The 16,126-nt window shown below is 47.0% G+C and overlaps 3 protein-coding genes across 3 annotated transcripts; all 3 read left to right on the plus strand.

Moving 5' to 3' along the window:
• Window positions 1-286: 286 nt before the first annotated feature.
• On the plus strand, window positions 287-1,541 carry LOC131497813 (keratin-associated protein 17-1). The gene has a single exon (XM_058704389.1). The coding sequence runs from the start codon at window positions 795-797 to the stop codon at window positions 1,128-1,130; it is 336 nt and encodes a 111-aa protein (XP_058560372.1). The 5' UTR covers window positions 287-794; the 3' UTR covers window positions 1,131-1,541.
• Window positions 1,542-7,272: 5,731 nt separating this feature from the next.
• LOC131497101 (keratin-associated protein 16-1) lies at window positions 7,273-9,352 on the plus strand. The gene has a single exon (XM_058703087.1). It carries the CDS (start codon window positions 7,311-7,313, stop codon window positions 8,958-8,960), a length of 1,650 nt encoding a protein of 549 aa, XP_058559070.1. The 5' UTR covers window positions 7,273-7,310; the 3' UTR covers window positions 8,961-9,352.
• A 4,402-nt stretch (window positions 9,353-13,754) lies between these two features.
• Window positions 13,755-15,636, plus strand: KRTAP29-1 (keratin associated like protein 29-1). The gene has a single exon (XM_058703751.1). The coding sequence runs from the start codon at window positions 13,788-13,790 to the stop codon at window positions 14,844-14,846; it is 1,059 nt and encodes a 352-aa protein (XP_058559734.1). The 5' UTR covers window positions 13,755-13,787; the 3' UTR covers window positions 14,847-15,636.
• Window positions 15,637-16,126: the final 490 nt, after the last annotated feature.

Here is a 16,126-nt window from a genome sequence, read left to right on the forward strand (position 1 = left end):
TCCATCTCCTTCCATCAAGGAAAGGGTTCTGATCACTGCTCTTCCAGCCCACTTAGAGAGGAGGCTGAGTGTTCAGTTCACCCGGAGGCCCAGGGAGAACGTGGCTCCCACCTCTTGCAGTTTTATGATGAGTCTCTTTCCATTGCACAAGGCAGTTATTAATCATGACTGATGCTCACTGACCAAGCCCAAACAAATGTGTGGCACACTCCACATACCACACACAGTCACAAATGTTTGCTTTGCTCACATGGGCCCGCACGAGGATACCATTTCCTCCTGGGAGGAGCCACAGGACCGGACCTCGTAGAGCAGCCACTCTGCCTGCAGCAGGAGGTGCAGGGCCCCCGTCTTTTGCCCATCTGGTTTTCCGGGACGAGCACCCACGATGAAAAGGGGTTGGCTGCCAGCTTGCCACCGGAGGAGATGTGGAAGGGGAGGACCCATTCCAGAGACAGAGGCCGTGGCTCCCTCTGACCTGGGCTAATGACGGCTGGCCCGTGTTTGGCCATGATGACAGGTCTTTTCGAAGATGGCATTTTTACCCTCTGGACAAATAGCAGTTGGCCCGAGTGGGGCTTTTTTATGAGTTGAGGTACTCAGGGCTGGAAAATAAACAGGCAGCTAATGAAACGTTCTTATGGAAACTGGCATAAATAATAACAAAGGAAACATCCTGTCCCCTGTGCCAACACCCTCCGGTGAGGGGCTATAAAAGCTGCTGGCCGCTGGCCACCGTCAGACGTGGGGAACTCCGGCCGCGCTCCTGACCTGCCACCTGACCAGCCGGGACCATGGGGTGCTGCCCGGGGGACTGCTTCACCTGCTGCCCTCAAGATCAAGACTGCTGTGAAGTGTGCTGCTGCCAGCCCGCCTGCTGCGGCTGCTGCGGGTCCTGCTGCGGCTGCTGCGGGTCCTGCTGCGGCTGCGGGGGCTCGGGCTGCGGGAGCTCGGGCTGCGGAGGTTGCGGGAGCGGCTGCTGCGGGAGCGACTGCTGCGGCAGCGGCAGCGGCTGCGGCTCGGGCTGCGGGGGCTGCGGGTCCAGCTGCTGCGGGTCCAGCTGCTGCGGCTCGTCCGGGTGCTGCGGCCCCGTCTGCTGCCAGCCCACGCCCGTTTGCGAGACGAAGTGAAGCCCCCTGTCTTCTCCGCGGAGGTGGCCCAAGCAAAGCCTGCACCTGCTGCACGTGGGGACCCCTCGTCTCCGGGACCTTCCCCGCATCCAAGACAGCATCCTGCCTCCGTGTTATTGGTAGACGAGGGCTTGTTCTCCAGCGCCTGCCCTGGTGTTTCAAGGCCCCGAGCACAAGAGCCATATGCTGGTGAGAGATGGAAACTGGTTCCCATACAAAGTGATCCCGAAGCTCACAGGGTGAATCCCCATGGCTTTATTTTCATGGACTCACATGTCTTGTCACTATAAGGCATCCTCTGACTCAAGGTGGCTTTGGGACTGACCCTTCTCCTCAGCTCTCTGCTGCTTTTTGGTGCGAAGATTTCTTTGTTAACTTCTTAATAAATTCGAGCTTGCTGGCGTAACCAAATTAGTTCTCCCGCCTCTTCCTTGGCTCCCTCTTGGGCACCGGGCCAGGAAAATTTACTCTGGCATCCACAGTCAGGGTTTTGAAATGTGGTTTGTGGACCACTTGCATCAGAATCACCTGGGGACTAGTTAAAATGGAGATTCTGGAGCTCCCCCACCTTCTCCCCCACCCCCAGACAGGCAGAGTCAGAATCCACAGGGGAGTGGCCCGCTGATCCGTGTTTTTAACAAGAACCCTAGGTGTAAAATAAAATTTCCATGTGCTGCATGAGATTTCACTTAGGGCGGGGGGGGGGGGGCTTTTAAAAATACAGATTCTTAGGCTTCACCATGAGAGAGCTTGTCCATTAGCTCTAGGGAGGCAGCCCCAGCCAGGACTTGCATTTTTAAAATGCAGTAAGTGGGTAACTGCTGAGGTTGGCCAGGGTTTGCTCTTGAGCAAGGGGCATGGCTTCCTTCAGCATTATGGCTCTCCTAGAATGGTTCTGCAGGAAGGCTTCAGGTTTGGTCAGAACTTTCTTGCAAAGTCAGGGGAAGAGGCTTTGGTGAAACAAGCTTGATTCAGAATGGAAGAGAGTCCTGTGGCAAAACTTCGTGAACATGGTGCCTATGGATGTTCTGGGAACTCCAGTCCTTTCTTCTAGCCAAAATGCTTCGGCAAAGTCTGCCTCTTCTGGGTTAGGTTTTCCTGTCCTGAGACCAACTGTACTTCTGCTTGAGTCCCAGGGATGCAAGGGGTGAATGTACATCTGCCAGGTGGGGCCTGAGCCAGGTGTGTGTGGGTCCAGTCGGAAGGTTAACATTCAAAAAATAGTTGATTCAACTTTTTGCTGAACATGATCTTTTTTTAAAAATTTTTATATTTTATTTTATATTTTAGAGAGAGAGAGCGCGCGCGAGTGCAAGTAGGGGAGGTGCAGAGAGACGGAGACAGAATCTGAAGCCGGCTCCAGGCTCTGAGCTGTCAGCACAGAGCCCGATGCGGGGCTCAAACTCACGAGCAGTGAGATCATGGACCTGAGCCGAAGTCTTAACCTAATGCTTAACCGACTGAGCCACCCAGGCACCCTTCTTGCTGAATGTGATCTTAAGCTACATGTGGAATAAAGCTAATTCTGCTCTTGCCTTGGAAGAACAATATTTATTTTTATTCCTGCAAAGCAGTGTTTCATTCAACAAACAAGAAAAAATATTTTTTTAAATTCAAGTTAGTTAACATACAATGTAGTCTTGGGTTCAGGAGTGGAACCCAGTGATTCATCTCTTACATATAACACCCAGTGCTCATCCCAAAAAGTACCCTCCTTAATGCCCATCACTCATTTAACCCATCCCCCACCCACCTTCCCTCCAACAGCCCTCAGTTTGTTCTCTGTATTTAAGACACATGCCATTAAGCATGGCAATGATCTCTAAAAATACGAAAAAATGCAGAAAAATCTGAAGAAGCAATAATAGCCACCTGGATTCTCAACTTCAGCATTTGTCACTGACATATATGTTTCCAGACTCCTTTTAAGCATATTTACAAATAAAACTGGGATGTTATTTTTACTTTTTTTACCTTATTTTTTTTATAAGCCAACTTTTTAAAGGTATAATTTTATATATAATAAAGTGTACCTAATTATAGTATACAGTTTGATGAGATTTGCCAATCGTATATACTCAAGTAACCACCACCGCACTCACGGTATAGAACTTTCTATCATCCCTCAAATTCCCCAGTGCCTCATTTGCAGGAAATCCTCCCCACCCCTGACCCAAGACTCAGGCAACCATCAACCTTTTGCCACTTCTAGAATCTCATACAAATGAAATCATGCAGTGTGAACTCTTCCACTTAGAATAACATTATTTATATTTATCCTTGTTGCAGATATCAAAGTTCATTCCTATTTGTTCAATAGTATTGCATTGCATGAATAAAGGACGTGAAAAAAATATTCATCTACTGATGGGAATTTGGCTTGTCTCCAGTTTTGGGCTATTATGAATAAAGCTGCTATGAACATTCATGTATAAATTTTCTTGTGGACATATGTTTTCATTTATTTTAGATAAATGCCTAGGTGTTGGATCGCTGGATAAATAGTGCGGCAATGTTTAACCTCATGAAAAAGCTACCCAACTGTTTTGTGACTGTTTTGCCACCAGCCGTGTCTGAGATTTCCAGTTGTGGCACGTCCTTGGTAACGCTCGATATGGTGCATCTTTTTTATTTTTAGCCATTCTAGCAGCTGTAGAGTGGTAGCTCATTGTGTTTTCATTTTTTTTTTGTTCCATTTAAAAGTCCAGCAATACTACTAGTGCCTTACTTGGGAGAGACTTCAAACTTTGAGTCTGCCCTGGCTCAGTTTCAGACTTACTATGTAGGTCATTCTTTGCGCTGGTTGGAATTGGCCTCCTAAGAACTAACTCTTTCACTCCCAGGACAAAACCACAGCCAGAGCATGAGTGTGCCAACAGTACAAAATTGCCAAGAGGCCAGTAGGTCTGCACTGAGCAGTTGTGATTCAGAGCATCTGATTCTTCTATTGCTTATGATATGGCTTCCCGGATGGGTGAGAGCAGGGAAGTGATTTCTTTGAATTACTGACAAATCGCTGCCTTTCTTAGCTGCCCGCAGAGGTCCTCATTCATTTATCAATAAATATTAATTGTAAACTGCCTATGTTTCAAACATTGTTCTGGGTGCTGGATATATATCAGTGAATACACAAAATCCTTGCCCTTTGGTACTTATATGACGTCAAGGGAGATGAAAGCTATAAGAATAAAGTAGAGGGGCACCTGGGTGGCTCAGTCAGTTGAGCTTCTGACTTGGCTCAGATCATGATGTCATGGTTTGTGAGTTCAAGCCCTGCATCAGGCTCTCTGCTCTCAGCACAGAGTCAGCTTTGGATCCTCTGTTCCCCTGTCTGCCCCTCCCCTCTCCCCGCTCATGCATGCTCTCTCTTTTTCTCTCTCTGAAAAATAAATAAACTTTTAAAAAAGAACAGAGTAGAAATGTGTAGATTGTTAAAAGATCTGCTAATTCCACTTAGCAGGGAAGGATTCTTTGGGAGGACTATATGGCATAATAACAGGTGATGCCACATTAAATTTCTCACCTGAGAGAGTTTATGAGGGACTTGTGGGAGGAAGGCCATCTCCATGTGAATTGCATTGCTGGCTTAGCTGAGGAAGACGAAATGCATAAACAAACTGGAAAGGTGGAGATCAGGATCTTGGGGGCTCCTTCTCTGCCTTACCCACTGCAAGACTGTTGTCCACAAAGTCTTCTTTTCCAACTGCCTGAGAGCTAAATCTCAAGGATGACACTTCTTGTTCCTAATCTTCCACTTTCAACCACTGGATTCTATAGATTCTACCTCCATAAAACCTCACATATTGCTCCAGTCCCATGACACTGCCCAGTTCAGGTTGTCACCAGGAAACTTTTGAGTAACTGCTCCAGAATGCTGATGGTCTCCTGGGCTCCAGACTTGCCCTCCTTCTCCAATACCTTTGCCATAGCCAGAGATGCCTTTCCAAAGAGCAAACTTGGCCAAGTTGTTCCCTTGTTTAAAATACCCCCATGTCAGTATAAAATCCAACTACTTGTCGTGGTCCACAAGGGCTTTCATGGTAGAGTGCTAGTAACCCTTTTAGTACCATTGTTGTTCCTTCCTGTCCCCTGAACCTTCCATCCTGGCTATGGAACAATTTACTGCTCCCCAAACGTATAATGCTTTTGATCAGCCTTGTCTAATTTCCCAAAAATCTTGTGGGTGTTTCTCCTGGCTGCCCCCATAGGACCAGTGCAGCCATCTGTCATAGCACTGGTACGTATACTTTACCACAATTGCTATGGATGGATCTGTCTCTCTCCTAAACTCGGACTCCTTGAGGCAGGAATTGCAACTCATTCTTTTTGTAGCCCTCTCACAGAGCCTGATGATGGCTGAATCAAATGGATGAATAAAAGAGAAATTGAGTAATTGCATAAATTAATGAATGAAGGGAGAGATGATGAATGGATGGCATGATGGTTCAGCTTTTCTAAAGGAGAGCCTGGATTTTGCATTGATGTTGAAAATGCGTTGTGGAGCTGGGCCTTTACTGAACAAGGATGTCAGGCCTTGGTGTTTAGAAACCTAGGATTCTTGGGGTGCTTGGTGGCTTAGTCAGTTAAGCATATGACTCTTGATTTTGGCTCAGGTCATGATCTCACGGTTCATGAGATCGAGCCCTACTTGGGATTCTTTTTCTCTCCCTCTCTCTCTGCCCCTCCCCTGCTTGTTCTCTCTCTCTCTCTCTCTCTCTCTCTCTCAAAATACATAAATAAACATTAAAAAAAAGAAACCTAGGGTTTGTTTCTCATCTTATGTCTGTCTCAGGTAGTAGCATTGACACACTTTGAGAAAGCATCTGTATTCTTTGCTTTTGTTCACAATGTCTTTGCAAAAGATCTCTGGCCTTTCCTCTTTATCCTTTGGGTTTTGGAAGTGTCTTTCTTTTAGGAGCTATTAAATCACCAAAAGCAAGAGAGAGTCTGGAGGGCCACTGAATGCTTGAGGTATAAGTGGGTAGGGGGAAAACAGGGAGGAGAAGCATAGAGGCAAGATCAAGTACTTTCTGGAGACAAGTAGAGCCAGTGGTCTGGGACAGGACCGTTCATAGAACAGGACGGAGGGCAGCACAGTTGGCTGAGCCTATGACATGCAGCTTTGACAAAGTCTTTTGAGAACGGTCAGACCAAACAGAATGGTGAGGAGGAAGGAGAGCATCCCTAGATTAGGGGGCAAGCTGAGTGGGATCTTTAGCAAGTGACTTAAGCTTTCCAATTTCAACCACCTTTCCTTTTCTTTACCTATAATGGGAAGAGACAAGTTCTTATCTTGGGGGATTGTTCATGGTTTTATTTTTTTTTTTTTTTTAATTTTTTTTTCAACGTCTTTTATTTATTTTTGGGACAGAGAGAGACAGAGCATGAACGGGGGAGGGGCAGAGAGAGAGGGAGACACAGAATCAGAAACAGGCTCCAGGCTCCGAGCCATCAGCCCAGAGCCTGACGCGGGGCTCGAACTCACGGACCGCGAGATCGTGACCTGGCTGAAGTCGGACGCTTAACCGACTGCGCCACCCAGGCGCCCCTGTTCATGGTTTTAAATAAGACCATTTCTGCAAAGCATAGTCATTTAAAATCCAGCCCAGACATCCCTTCTCCCACAGAGCTCACCACTGCTCTCCTCTACTAATCCCTATATGTCTATTGTTGACCTTACCATGACACTGCAATGAGTTTGCCTGCATGCTTGTCTGCCCACCAGAGAATGAGATATGTGGGAAGGAGTGAGTAGGTCCTATTCATGTGGACATCCCTAATGGCTCCCTCTCTCCCCACGGCTTGGTACAGAGGACTAGAAGATGGATAAATTATAAGTTCCTCTCTTCTTCCCCTGTTCCTGCCACTCAGAAACACAGATCATTCGGTTTGAAGGCCACGAGGCTTATGCCAAGATGATCTGTTGCGCCGAAGATTCCAAATTTAGCAAGTCAATAAACAAACAGCTTCTTTATGGGTAGATAAACAACTTCCAGATCAACAAACCTTGGCATAATAAGATGTTCCTCTGAAAACCGGCCCAAACAGCAATGAGGAAAAGACGCAGGGTCTCCAAACAGCACATGCCAGTGAGTTGGTATAAAAGTGAGGGCTTGGGAGAGCTGTCCCAGTCAGGCAGCACCCCTCTCAGCACTCACAAGGAGCAGAGGCACCACCACCATGTCTGGAAACTGCTGTTCTAGGAAATGCCCATCTGTGCCAGGCGTCTCTCTCTGCTCCACTGAGGTGAGCTGTGGAGGGCCTGTCTGCTTGCCCAGTTCCTGCCGGAGCCAGACATGGCAACTGGTGACCTGCCAAGATAGCTGTGGGTCATCTAGCTGTGGCCCACAGTGCTGTCAGCCCGCCTGTTCTGTGAGCAGCTGTGCCCAGCCTGTGTGCTGTGAGGCCACCATCTGTGAGCCCCCCTGTGTTGTGAGTAGCTGTGCCCAGCCTGTGTGCTGTGAGGCCACCATTTGTGAGCCTTCCTGTCCTGTGAGCAGCTGTGCCCAGCCTGTGTGCTGTGAGGCCACCATCTGTGAGCCTGCCTGTTCTGTGAGTAGCTGTGCCCAGCCTGTGTGCTGTGAGGCCACCATCTGTGAGCCCGCCTGTGCCCAGCCTGTGTGCTGTGAGGCCACCATCTGTGAGCCCGCCTGTTCTGTGAGTAGCTGTGCCCAGCCTGTGTGCTATGAGGCCACCATCTGTGAGCCCGCCTGTGCCCAACCTGTGTGCTGTGAGGCCACCATTTGTGAGCCTTCCTGTCCTGTGAGCAGCTGTGCCCAGCCTGTGTGCTGTGAGGCCCATTCCTGCCAGCCGGTCCTCTGTGTACCCACTCCCTGCCAGTCCATCATCTGTGAGCCCAGCTGCTGCCAGCCAGTCATCTGTGAGCCCAGCTGCTGTTCAGCTGTCTGCACTGTGCCTAGTTCCTGCCAACCAGTGGTCTGTGAGCCTGTCTGTCAGCCAGTGTGCCCCACACCTAGCTGCTGTCCATCTGTCTGCTCTGTGGCTAATAGCTGTCAGGCTATCTGCTGTGACTCCAGTCCTTGTGAGCCATCTTGCTCAGAGCCCGGCAACTGCCAGCCAGCTCGCTGTGTGGCCCTGGTCTGTGAGCCTGTGTGCCTTCGCCCTGTCTGCTGTGTCCCAAGCCCTTGTGAGCCGCCTTGTGTCTCGAGCACTTGCCAAGAGCCCTCTTGTTGTGTCTCCAGCATCTGCCAACCCATCTGCTCTGAGCCCAGCCCCTGCTCAGCAAGTATCTGTGCACCTAGTCCATGCCAACCTACTTGCTACGTAGTCAAGCGCTGTCGGTCCGTCTGCTGTGAGCCCGTTTCCTGCCCATCTACCTCCTGCCAACCTCTCTGCTGCCGCCCAGGGTCTTCTGCATCTGCCATCTGCCAGCCAACTTGCTCTAGGACTTTCTACATACCCAGCTCCTGCAAACAGACTTGCTCTCCTTCGGTTCCTTACCGCCCAATCTGTCGTCCAATCTGTCGCCCAATCTGCTCTGGACACATTACTTACAGGCAGCCGTATGTGACATCCATCTCCTATCGCCCTGCCTGCTACCGCCCATGCCACTCCATCCTGCGCCGACCAGCCTGTGTCACTTCACTGTCTTACCGTCCGGTCTGCTCCCGCCTGCCTTGTGCTGACTCCTGTAAACGAGATTGCAAAAAGTCCACTTCCAGCCAACCAGATTGCACTGACTCAACGACCTGCAAGGCTGAGGTCTCAGATTCCAGTCCCTGCCAGCCCACTGAGGCCAAACCCACCAGCCCAACCACCCGTGAGGCTGAAGCCACCCTGCCTACTGCCACCAAGCCTGCCGACCACTGATCTGGCCTCAGCCCACCAATTCCTGCAAAGCAAACCTCCAGCTGGAGAGAAACCTCGACTGCCCTCCCCAAAGCTCACAACGACTTAGAATCTTTCTTCACCATCACTCACCATCTTCTTACACTTCAAAAAACTCACCAGAAATTTCAGTATCCTAATGGTCCAAATGCAGGCCCCTGGGCACTGAGAGGGGGATCATCCTGAGCTCTTGCCCGCTGCTGCCATCAAGCTGAGAAGAGCTGCTTCGCTACATCATCTGGAGTCTCTTTCCCAGCGTTAGGTTTTTTTCTGTCCTCATGCCTGTGTTCCCTTGCTGGGTGTGCTCATGTTCCTTGGGGACTTCTTCCATGAGAAAAAGATATTTCACTGTCCAATAAAGTGGCTAAGTTTAAGTGGCATGTTATTCTCATTGTGCTGTTGTTAATATTCATATTCTCATCAGCTAACTTATTTTGACAGCAACTTCATCCACTCATCCATCCATCCTTCCAACACGCTTCATTAGACAGCTGTTGGCTGGGGACTGTGGTAGGCTGTAGGACTGAGAAGTCAGCCTTTGCTCTAAGGGAGCTCACTGTTGGAGTGGGGATGGGGAGAGACAGATAGGCAGAGAGACAATTACTGCGTTCTGTTGTGCTAAGTACTGGGACAGAGGCAAGCACAGGGCAGTCTGAACTCAGCAGGGTACGGGGAGAGATAGGAAAGAATTCTTGGGGAATGTGAAATTGAAGCTGGGTCTTTCAGCACAAATAAGAATGGACCAGGTCAAAATCAGAAAGGAAGAGTTCTTCAGGCAGAGGAAACATATACACGAATGGGGCTTGTGAGCACGTTCGTTAGTGAGGCTTGGGCAGAGGTGTGTTTAGAGGCATGGTGAGCTCTAAGGTCAGTTAAGTAGACAGTAGTGACCTGAACCCATTGGGCCTTGTAATCTATACAGAGGCATTTTCGTTTGGTGCATGGTTGACATGAAGGCACTGGGAGGCCATATGTAGAGCAGTGACATGAAGAACACTTGGTTTTGGAATGTCCCTCTGGCCTTGGTGTAGAGAAATGAATGGAGGGGCATGGACTTGGATATAGGGAAACTGGGGAGCAAGCCAGTTGACTTTGGGGTTCACAGTGGAATGAAAATAAGTGGGAGGTCACATGTACAATAAGAAAGACAACCTGGATTTTTTTTTTTTGTGCAAGAGCTTTATTTATATTCTCCTAGTCTCTGTAAGGCACAATCCTTGTGTAAACTTCATACACAGCCTCTTACAATCCTAAGGACAGAGTCTCTTCGGAGTAGTCTCTTAGGGCACAGAATGAGGGGCTATGTCTAGTCCTCAAGGTGCATCTTGGGCTAACCTAAGCACAAGAGGGGGTAGAGCAGGGTTTCTGAACTTCAGTGCTATTGATATTTTGGGCTAAATAATTCTTCCTTGTGGGCATCATTCTTTAACATTGTAAGATATTAAGCAGCATCTCTGGACTCCACCAACTAAATGCTGGTAGCATCCCCTGAGTGTGGCAACCAAAAATGTCTACAGACATTGGCAAACACCCCTGGGGATGAGGGGCAAAAATCAACCCTGTTTGAGAACTTCTGGGTGAGACAGCAGCAGAGGGAGAATCTCAAAGGTGGAACTTATCCTGCATGTTGCTGTCAGGGGTACTGTCTCGTCAGCCTATTGAGATTTATCTCCATCTCCTTCCAGAGTCAAGAGAGGAGTTGGCCAGGGCTTTAAAATCTCTGTCCCAAGCACAGACCCAGTGTTTCATGCAAATCATAGCAGTTCTGTGAAATAAGATGCTTTTCTCTCTATTTTACAAGATGAAGAATATGAGTGACAAACAATCCAAGGGCCCATCAACAGAGACAAGAACATTGTGGTGTAGTCACTCAATAAATACTATGCTGCAATGAGAACTAGACAATGGCCATATGTAAAACAGGGGTGAACCTGACCAGTGTAGAGTTGATACAAACAAGCCTCCAGACCACATATATATATATATATATATATATATATATATATATATTTTTTTTTTTTTAACGTTTATTTATTTTTGAGACAGAGAGAGACAGAGCATGAACGGGGGAGGGTCTGAGAGAGAGGGAGACACAGAATCGGAAACAGGCTCCAGGCTCTGAGCCATCAGCCCAGAGCCTGACGCAGGGCTCGAACTCACGGACCGCGAGATCGTGACCTGGCTGAAGTCGGACGCTTAACCGACTGCGCCACCCAGGCGCCCCAGACCACATATATATTTAAAGCTGAAAAACAACACACACACATACATGCACACAGACATGTATGAGTATACACACATGTATACATATGCACATGTATACACACTTACACATATATACCTTATGTATATTCACAGGGGAATGCTAAACACAAAATCCAGGACAGTCACAGCTAGAAAGTAACATACAAGAGTAACATACAGCATAAATGCATGTAACATACAAATAACATACAGAACATACGGTTCAGTCCAAAGTTTGTGTTTTTTATACATCACCATGTCTCTTGGTGTGATCACAACAGCCCTTGGTGATACATTCGATGTCTTTAGTGCCTTGCCATAGCAAAGTGAAAGGTCTTCCCATTGAGAGATACCTTTTTTTCATCTTTATTGAGGTATAACTCACAAAATTGCAAGATATTTAAAGTGTACATTGTGATGATTTGATACACACATATATTGTGAAAAGAATCCTCCTATCTAATCAACTAACACATCCATCACCTCATATTTCTGGGGATGTGAGAACATTTAAGTTCTCTTAGCAAATTTCGATTATGTAATACAGTGTTATTAACTAGAGTCACTATGTTATATATTAGATCCTCAGACCTTATTCATCTTATAGCTGAAAGTTTGTACCTTGTACCAACCTATTGAGAAGTTTCTTTAGGAGAAAAAAAGGCAAGAGCAGAATCAGAGAAAGATGGATGTTAAAATCGATTACTTTAAAAACAATAAAAGTGGTATGAATGAGCACAGGACATTGGTACCTTTTTCAGAGCGAAGTTGACATGGCTTCTCAAATATATTCATGTTCCCATTATCTGATCTATTTGGTAAGACCAGAAGTATTTCTCCTGAAAGATGGAGAGCTTTGGGATGTAGACCTTCAGGAATAAAACAGTGCAGTGATCTTTGCAGTTTGCAAGGTGCCAAAATGATTAGTGATGAGTTGGATGGCAAAAGGAGTGATCGGGGCAGTAACACAAAAAGCAATGGTTAAAAAAAAGGCATTTTAATGACAAGGGTGAGGATTTCCCAGATCATGATCTCATGGTTCATGAATTTGAGCCCTGTGTCAGGCTCTGTGCTGATAGTGGGGAGCCTGCTTGGGATTTTCTCTCTCCCTGTCTCTCTTCCCCTCCCCCACTTGCTCTCTCAAAATAAATAATAAATAGACTAAAAAAAGAGTAAAAATAACTTGAACAACAGCAATGCAGTTAGTTGGTAAACTCTTGGTACTTTGCACCCTTGGGTAATGAGTCATTTTGTCCTGTGGAAAGCGTTAGCAGCAGAGCCCAGAAATGAGACTCTACCCTATTGGGATCCCAAGGCCATGATCTTTCTATTCTGTCATGAATTTCTGGTGTGAACCAGGTCAGGACAGGGAATGATGTAGGTTGCTGAAGTTGGCCGTAATGCAGAGCCTTGACAAATCTAGAAAAAGACGGGAAGAATCAGTACAACCAGCACCTCATAAGTCCCTCTTGGAAGAGGCTGATTTAATCCTTGGGAAAATACTTTGCAGTTATTAAAATTTCCAAATTAAAAGAATGTATTTGGGTGTATGGATAAGTGGAGGTAAGTATTCATACCAGTTTAATCTAGTTGATGACTCTAGTCACTAACGGGCAAATGGTCCCCAGCAAGGGGCCTGGCCACCTGCCCACTAGCTAGTACACTGTTGTACTAAGGTCAGTATTCAATCACTATATCACAGTCTTTCTCCTCCACTCCAAAGTCAGGAGGTCTAATAGGTGATTACAATCTGAGGTTTGGGGGTCAGTCCCAACTAGGTTTGGATCTTGTTTCAACCTCCTATTACTTGCATAATTTGGAGAAATAGGATTTAAACTCTCTGAGTTAGTTTTGCTACCTCTAAGATAGCAGTGAGAATTGCAGCTACTAATGAGGACCATTGCGAAGATTCAATGAAAAATGCAGTCAAGGGCTTGGTATATAGTAAGTATGCTATAAATGGAATGGAAGCCATTAGTATTAGTATTAGTATTAGTATTAGTATTAGTTTACTAATAAAGTTGGGTTTCAGGAAAGCCAAATGGGAAGGTTCTAGAAAGAGGTGGAGACACTGAAGTGTCCTTGGGATGTACTGCCTGGTTCACCATCTCAGACATTGCCCTCTTTCAATTGGGTCAAGGCTTCATTTCCTGATTGTCTAAATGGTGCAGAACTGCATTCCTGGTGGAAGAGCAAGTTGCTTTGGCTGGGCTGAGGCCTTCTGATGAGAGGTTAGCACAGGGAAAGGCCCACATCAGGGAGGCTGGAGAGCAACCTGTAAAAAAGACAGCTCATTCCAGAACAGGAGCAGCATCAACGAATCCAAACTCGGCAAAGAAAACTCTCAACTCAACAGACAAGTTTTTAAACTGGGGACAATATCTTCCAGGCTCCTGAAGCCTACTAATCAGATGTTTGTATACAAATGAGTAGAAACAATAACAAGGAAAGATGCTCTAAGTCATACCAACACCACTGAAGAGCTATAAAAGCCCCTATAAGAGATATCTTTCACACCCAGGTATACTGAGTTTGCAACTCCCTAGCGAGCTTCACATCAGCACCATGGTGGACAGCTGCTGCCCCGGAACCACCACGGCCATTCCAGCTGTGCCCACCTTCACGTGCTCAAATGGTGGCAGTTTCCAAAACGGTATCTGTTTGCCTAGTTCCTGCCGGAGCAGAACTTGGCAGCTGGTCACCTGCCAAGAAAACTGTCAGCCATCCAGCAGTGCACCAAGTGGCTGTGAACCTGCTTGCTGCCAACCTACCTGCCTTCCGGCAACTTCTTGTGTTGGTTTTGCCTGCCAACCCATTTGCTCCCGCACAGCCTGCTATGAATCTGGAACTGGTCAGTCTCCTTATTTGGAACGCTCCTGCTTGGAACCCACCAGTTGTCAGGCAAATTGCTGTGAAGCCATCCTCGACCAGCAAAGCTCCTGCCAAGAACCTGTCCTTGTGTCCAGATCAGCTTGTGGCCAATTGGTCTCCTGTGATGCTAGGTCCCAACAGCCATCCTGCTCTGAGGTAAATTCCTGTGCTGAAAATTCTTGCCCACCAACCATCTGTGCAGCGAGTCCATGTCAGCTAACTTGCTGTCAACCAGGTTCATGTCAACACATCAATGGTGAAGATCAGACCTGCAAATTAACTTATTACCAACCCATCTGCTACATTTTCAAGACTTGCCCATCGGTTCCCTGCATGCCTGTTCCCTGCCAGCCATCAACTTGTGTGTTCAGTTCTTGCAATCCTACATGCTACGCATCGTCCCCTTGCTGGTCGCTTTGCTGCCAACCAGCTCCTTCCATATCTTTCATCTGCCAGCCAGTGGCTAACTGCCAGCCCCCATGTTCTGTAAAGAACCCTTGTAAACCAGTTTCCTGTGGCACCGTGCTTTCCAGCCAACCAACTTGGGATGGATCCACTTCCTGCAACCAAGGTGGCTGCACACCCCCTTCCTGCCAACCAGCTTGCTGTGTAACAGGTTTAGGCAAATCATCCGGCGGTGGCTGCAATGGTCTCCAACCAACTGCCCCAAGTGTCTGCAAAGCCAGCACCTGCTCGCCAACTTCCTGCCAACCCAGCCATGACTCCAACGTCTGTAAGGCAGCGCTTCGCTGATGGAGCACCCTTCACAGCTGCTTTGAGGTCTGCCACTATGTACAAGTGCATAGCTACCCTATGGTGCCCTCTTCCTGCTGAGCACAAATGCTATCTGTGGGCTAACTTCATTCTGAGTCCAGCCCCACATTCTTTCCAGGCGCTGATGAGGGGACTTGTTCAGCCACTAAGAGATCTTTCTTTACCAAGGAGGACATTTCAGCAGGCATGGTCCTCTCTATGGCTCACATTTCCTCATGTTGTCAATTCATTTCACCTCAGCAAAGACTTCTCTTCAGTATTTCTTTTCTCTCTCTCTCTCTCTTTTGTTTTGATGTAGCCAAGTCTTTAAAAAGACTCCTTTGCTGCTAATAAAAATGTGAGTGGTGGAGCCTAATGAATAAAACTCTCAGAATGCTTTCATTCCTTTCAGTACACCTCTTCATAGATTTCCTTCAGGTCACATTTGAACACGATGACCTTGGGTCCTCTAAGTTAGTGGTTCCCCTTGGTCTGCAAGGGTGGCTGGTGTCTGCAATTATAGATGCTCAATCTGGAAGGGAGAAAGGGCAAACAATCCCCTGGCTTCCAACCTTTATACCACCAAAAGCTCTTTTGAGTTGAGTGGCCTTCGTTTCCCCACAGTGAACAGACTTGGGAAGCCAAAGACAGAAATGGTCCAGGGAAGCCACGGGTTAAAATAAACATAGGTTTGGGGCAACGAGAATAGCTAAGGGTTAATTCACTTAAAACTGGTTTTAATGATCATTCACCTAATGGCCAATTCAATAAAATGTAAAATTAGAAATTTTTTGTTGTTTGCTTATGTCTTTGACATTTTAAGAGACAGTTTTAATAACAGTCTAAGATAACATCTGAGTGAGTATTCCTCGTATGTAATTATCAAATCTAAACATTTGAAAAATGGTTGGACTGGTTTTCTTTTGGAGAAAGATTACAAGGAGGTTTGCAGAGTGTATCTGTGGCAATGATGTAAAATCCTTCTCCGAGGGGATCTGGCTTCCCCTTTCATCAAAGTCTCTGGGTCTGTGAAATGATTTAGGTCTGAAACTCAAAACATTCCTACACAGGTCCATGAGGGAACACATGTGAAGATGCTCACTGTGACATTTCTGTGATCATATAGATTTTAAAGGAATCTGTGTCCACTACTAGGAGGGTGGGTAGGCAGCAAGCAGTGATTCCTTCCATGAGGTATTTTCTTGGTCTGATTCTCCAGAGAAGCAGAACCAGTAGGATAGATATAAAGAGATGTAATAAGAGGAATTTTCTCACATGAT

This window comes from Neofelis nebulosa, chromosome 16 (assembly GCF_028018385.1).
Source record: "Neofelis nebulosa isolate mNeoNeb1 chromosome 16, mNeoNeb1.pri, whole genome shotgun sequence".
Classification (NCBI taxonomy): Eukaryota; Metazoa; Chordata; class Mammalia; order Carnivora; family Felidae; genus Neofelis; species Neofelis nebulosa.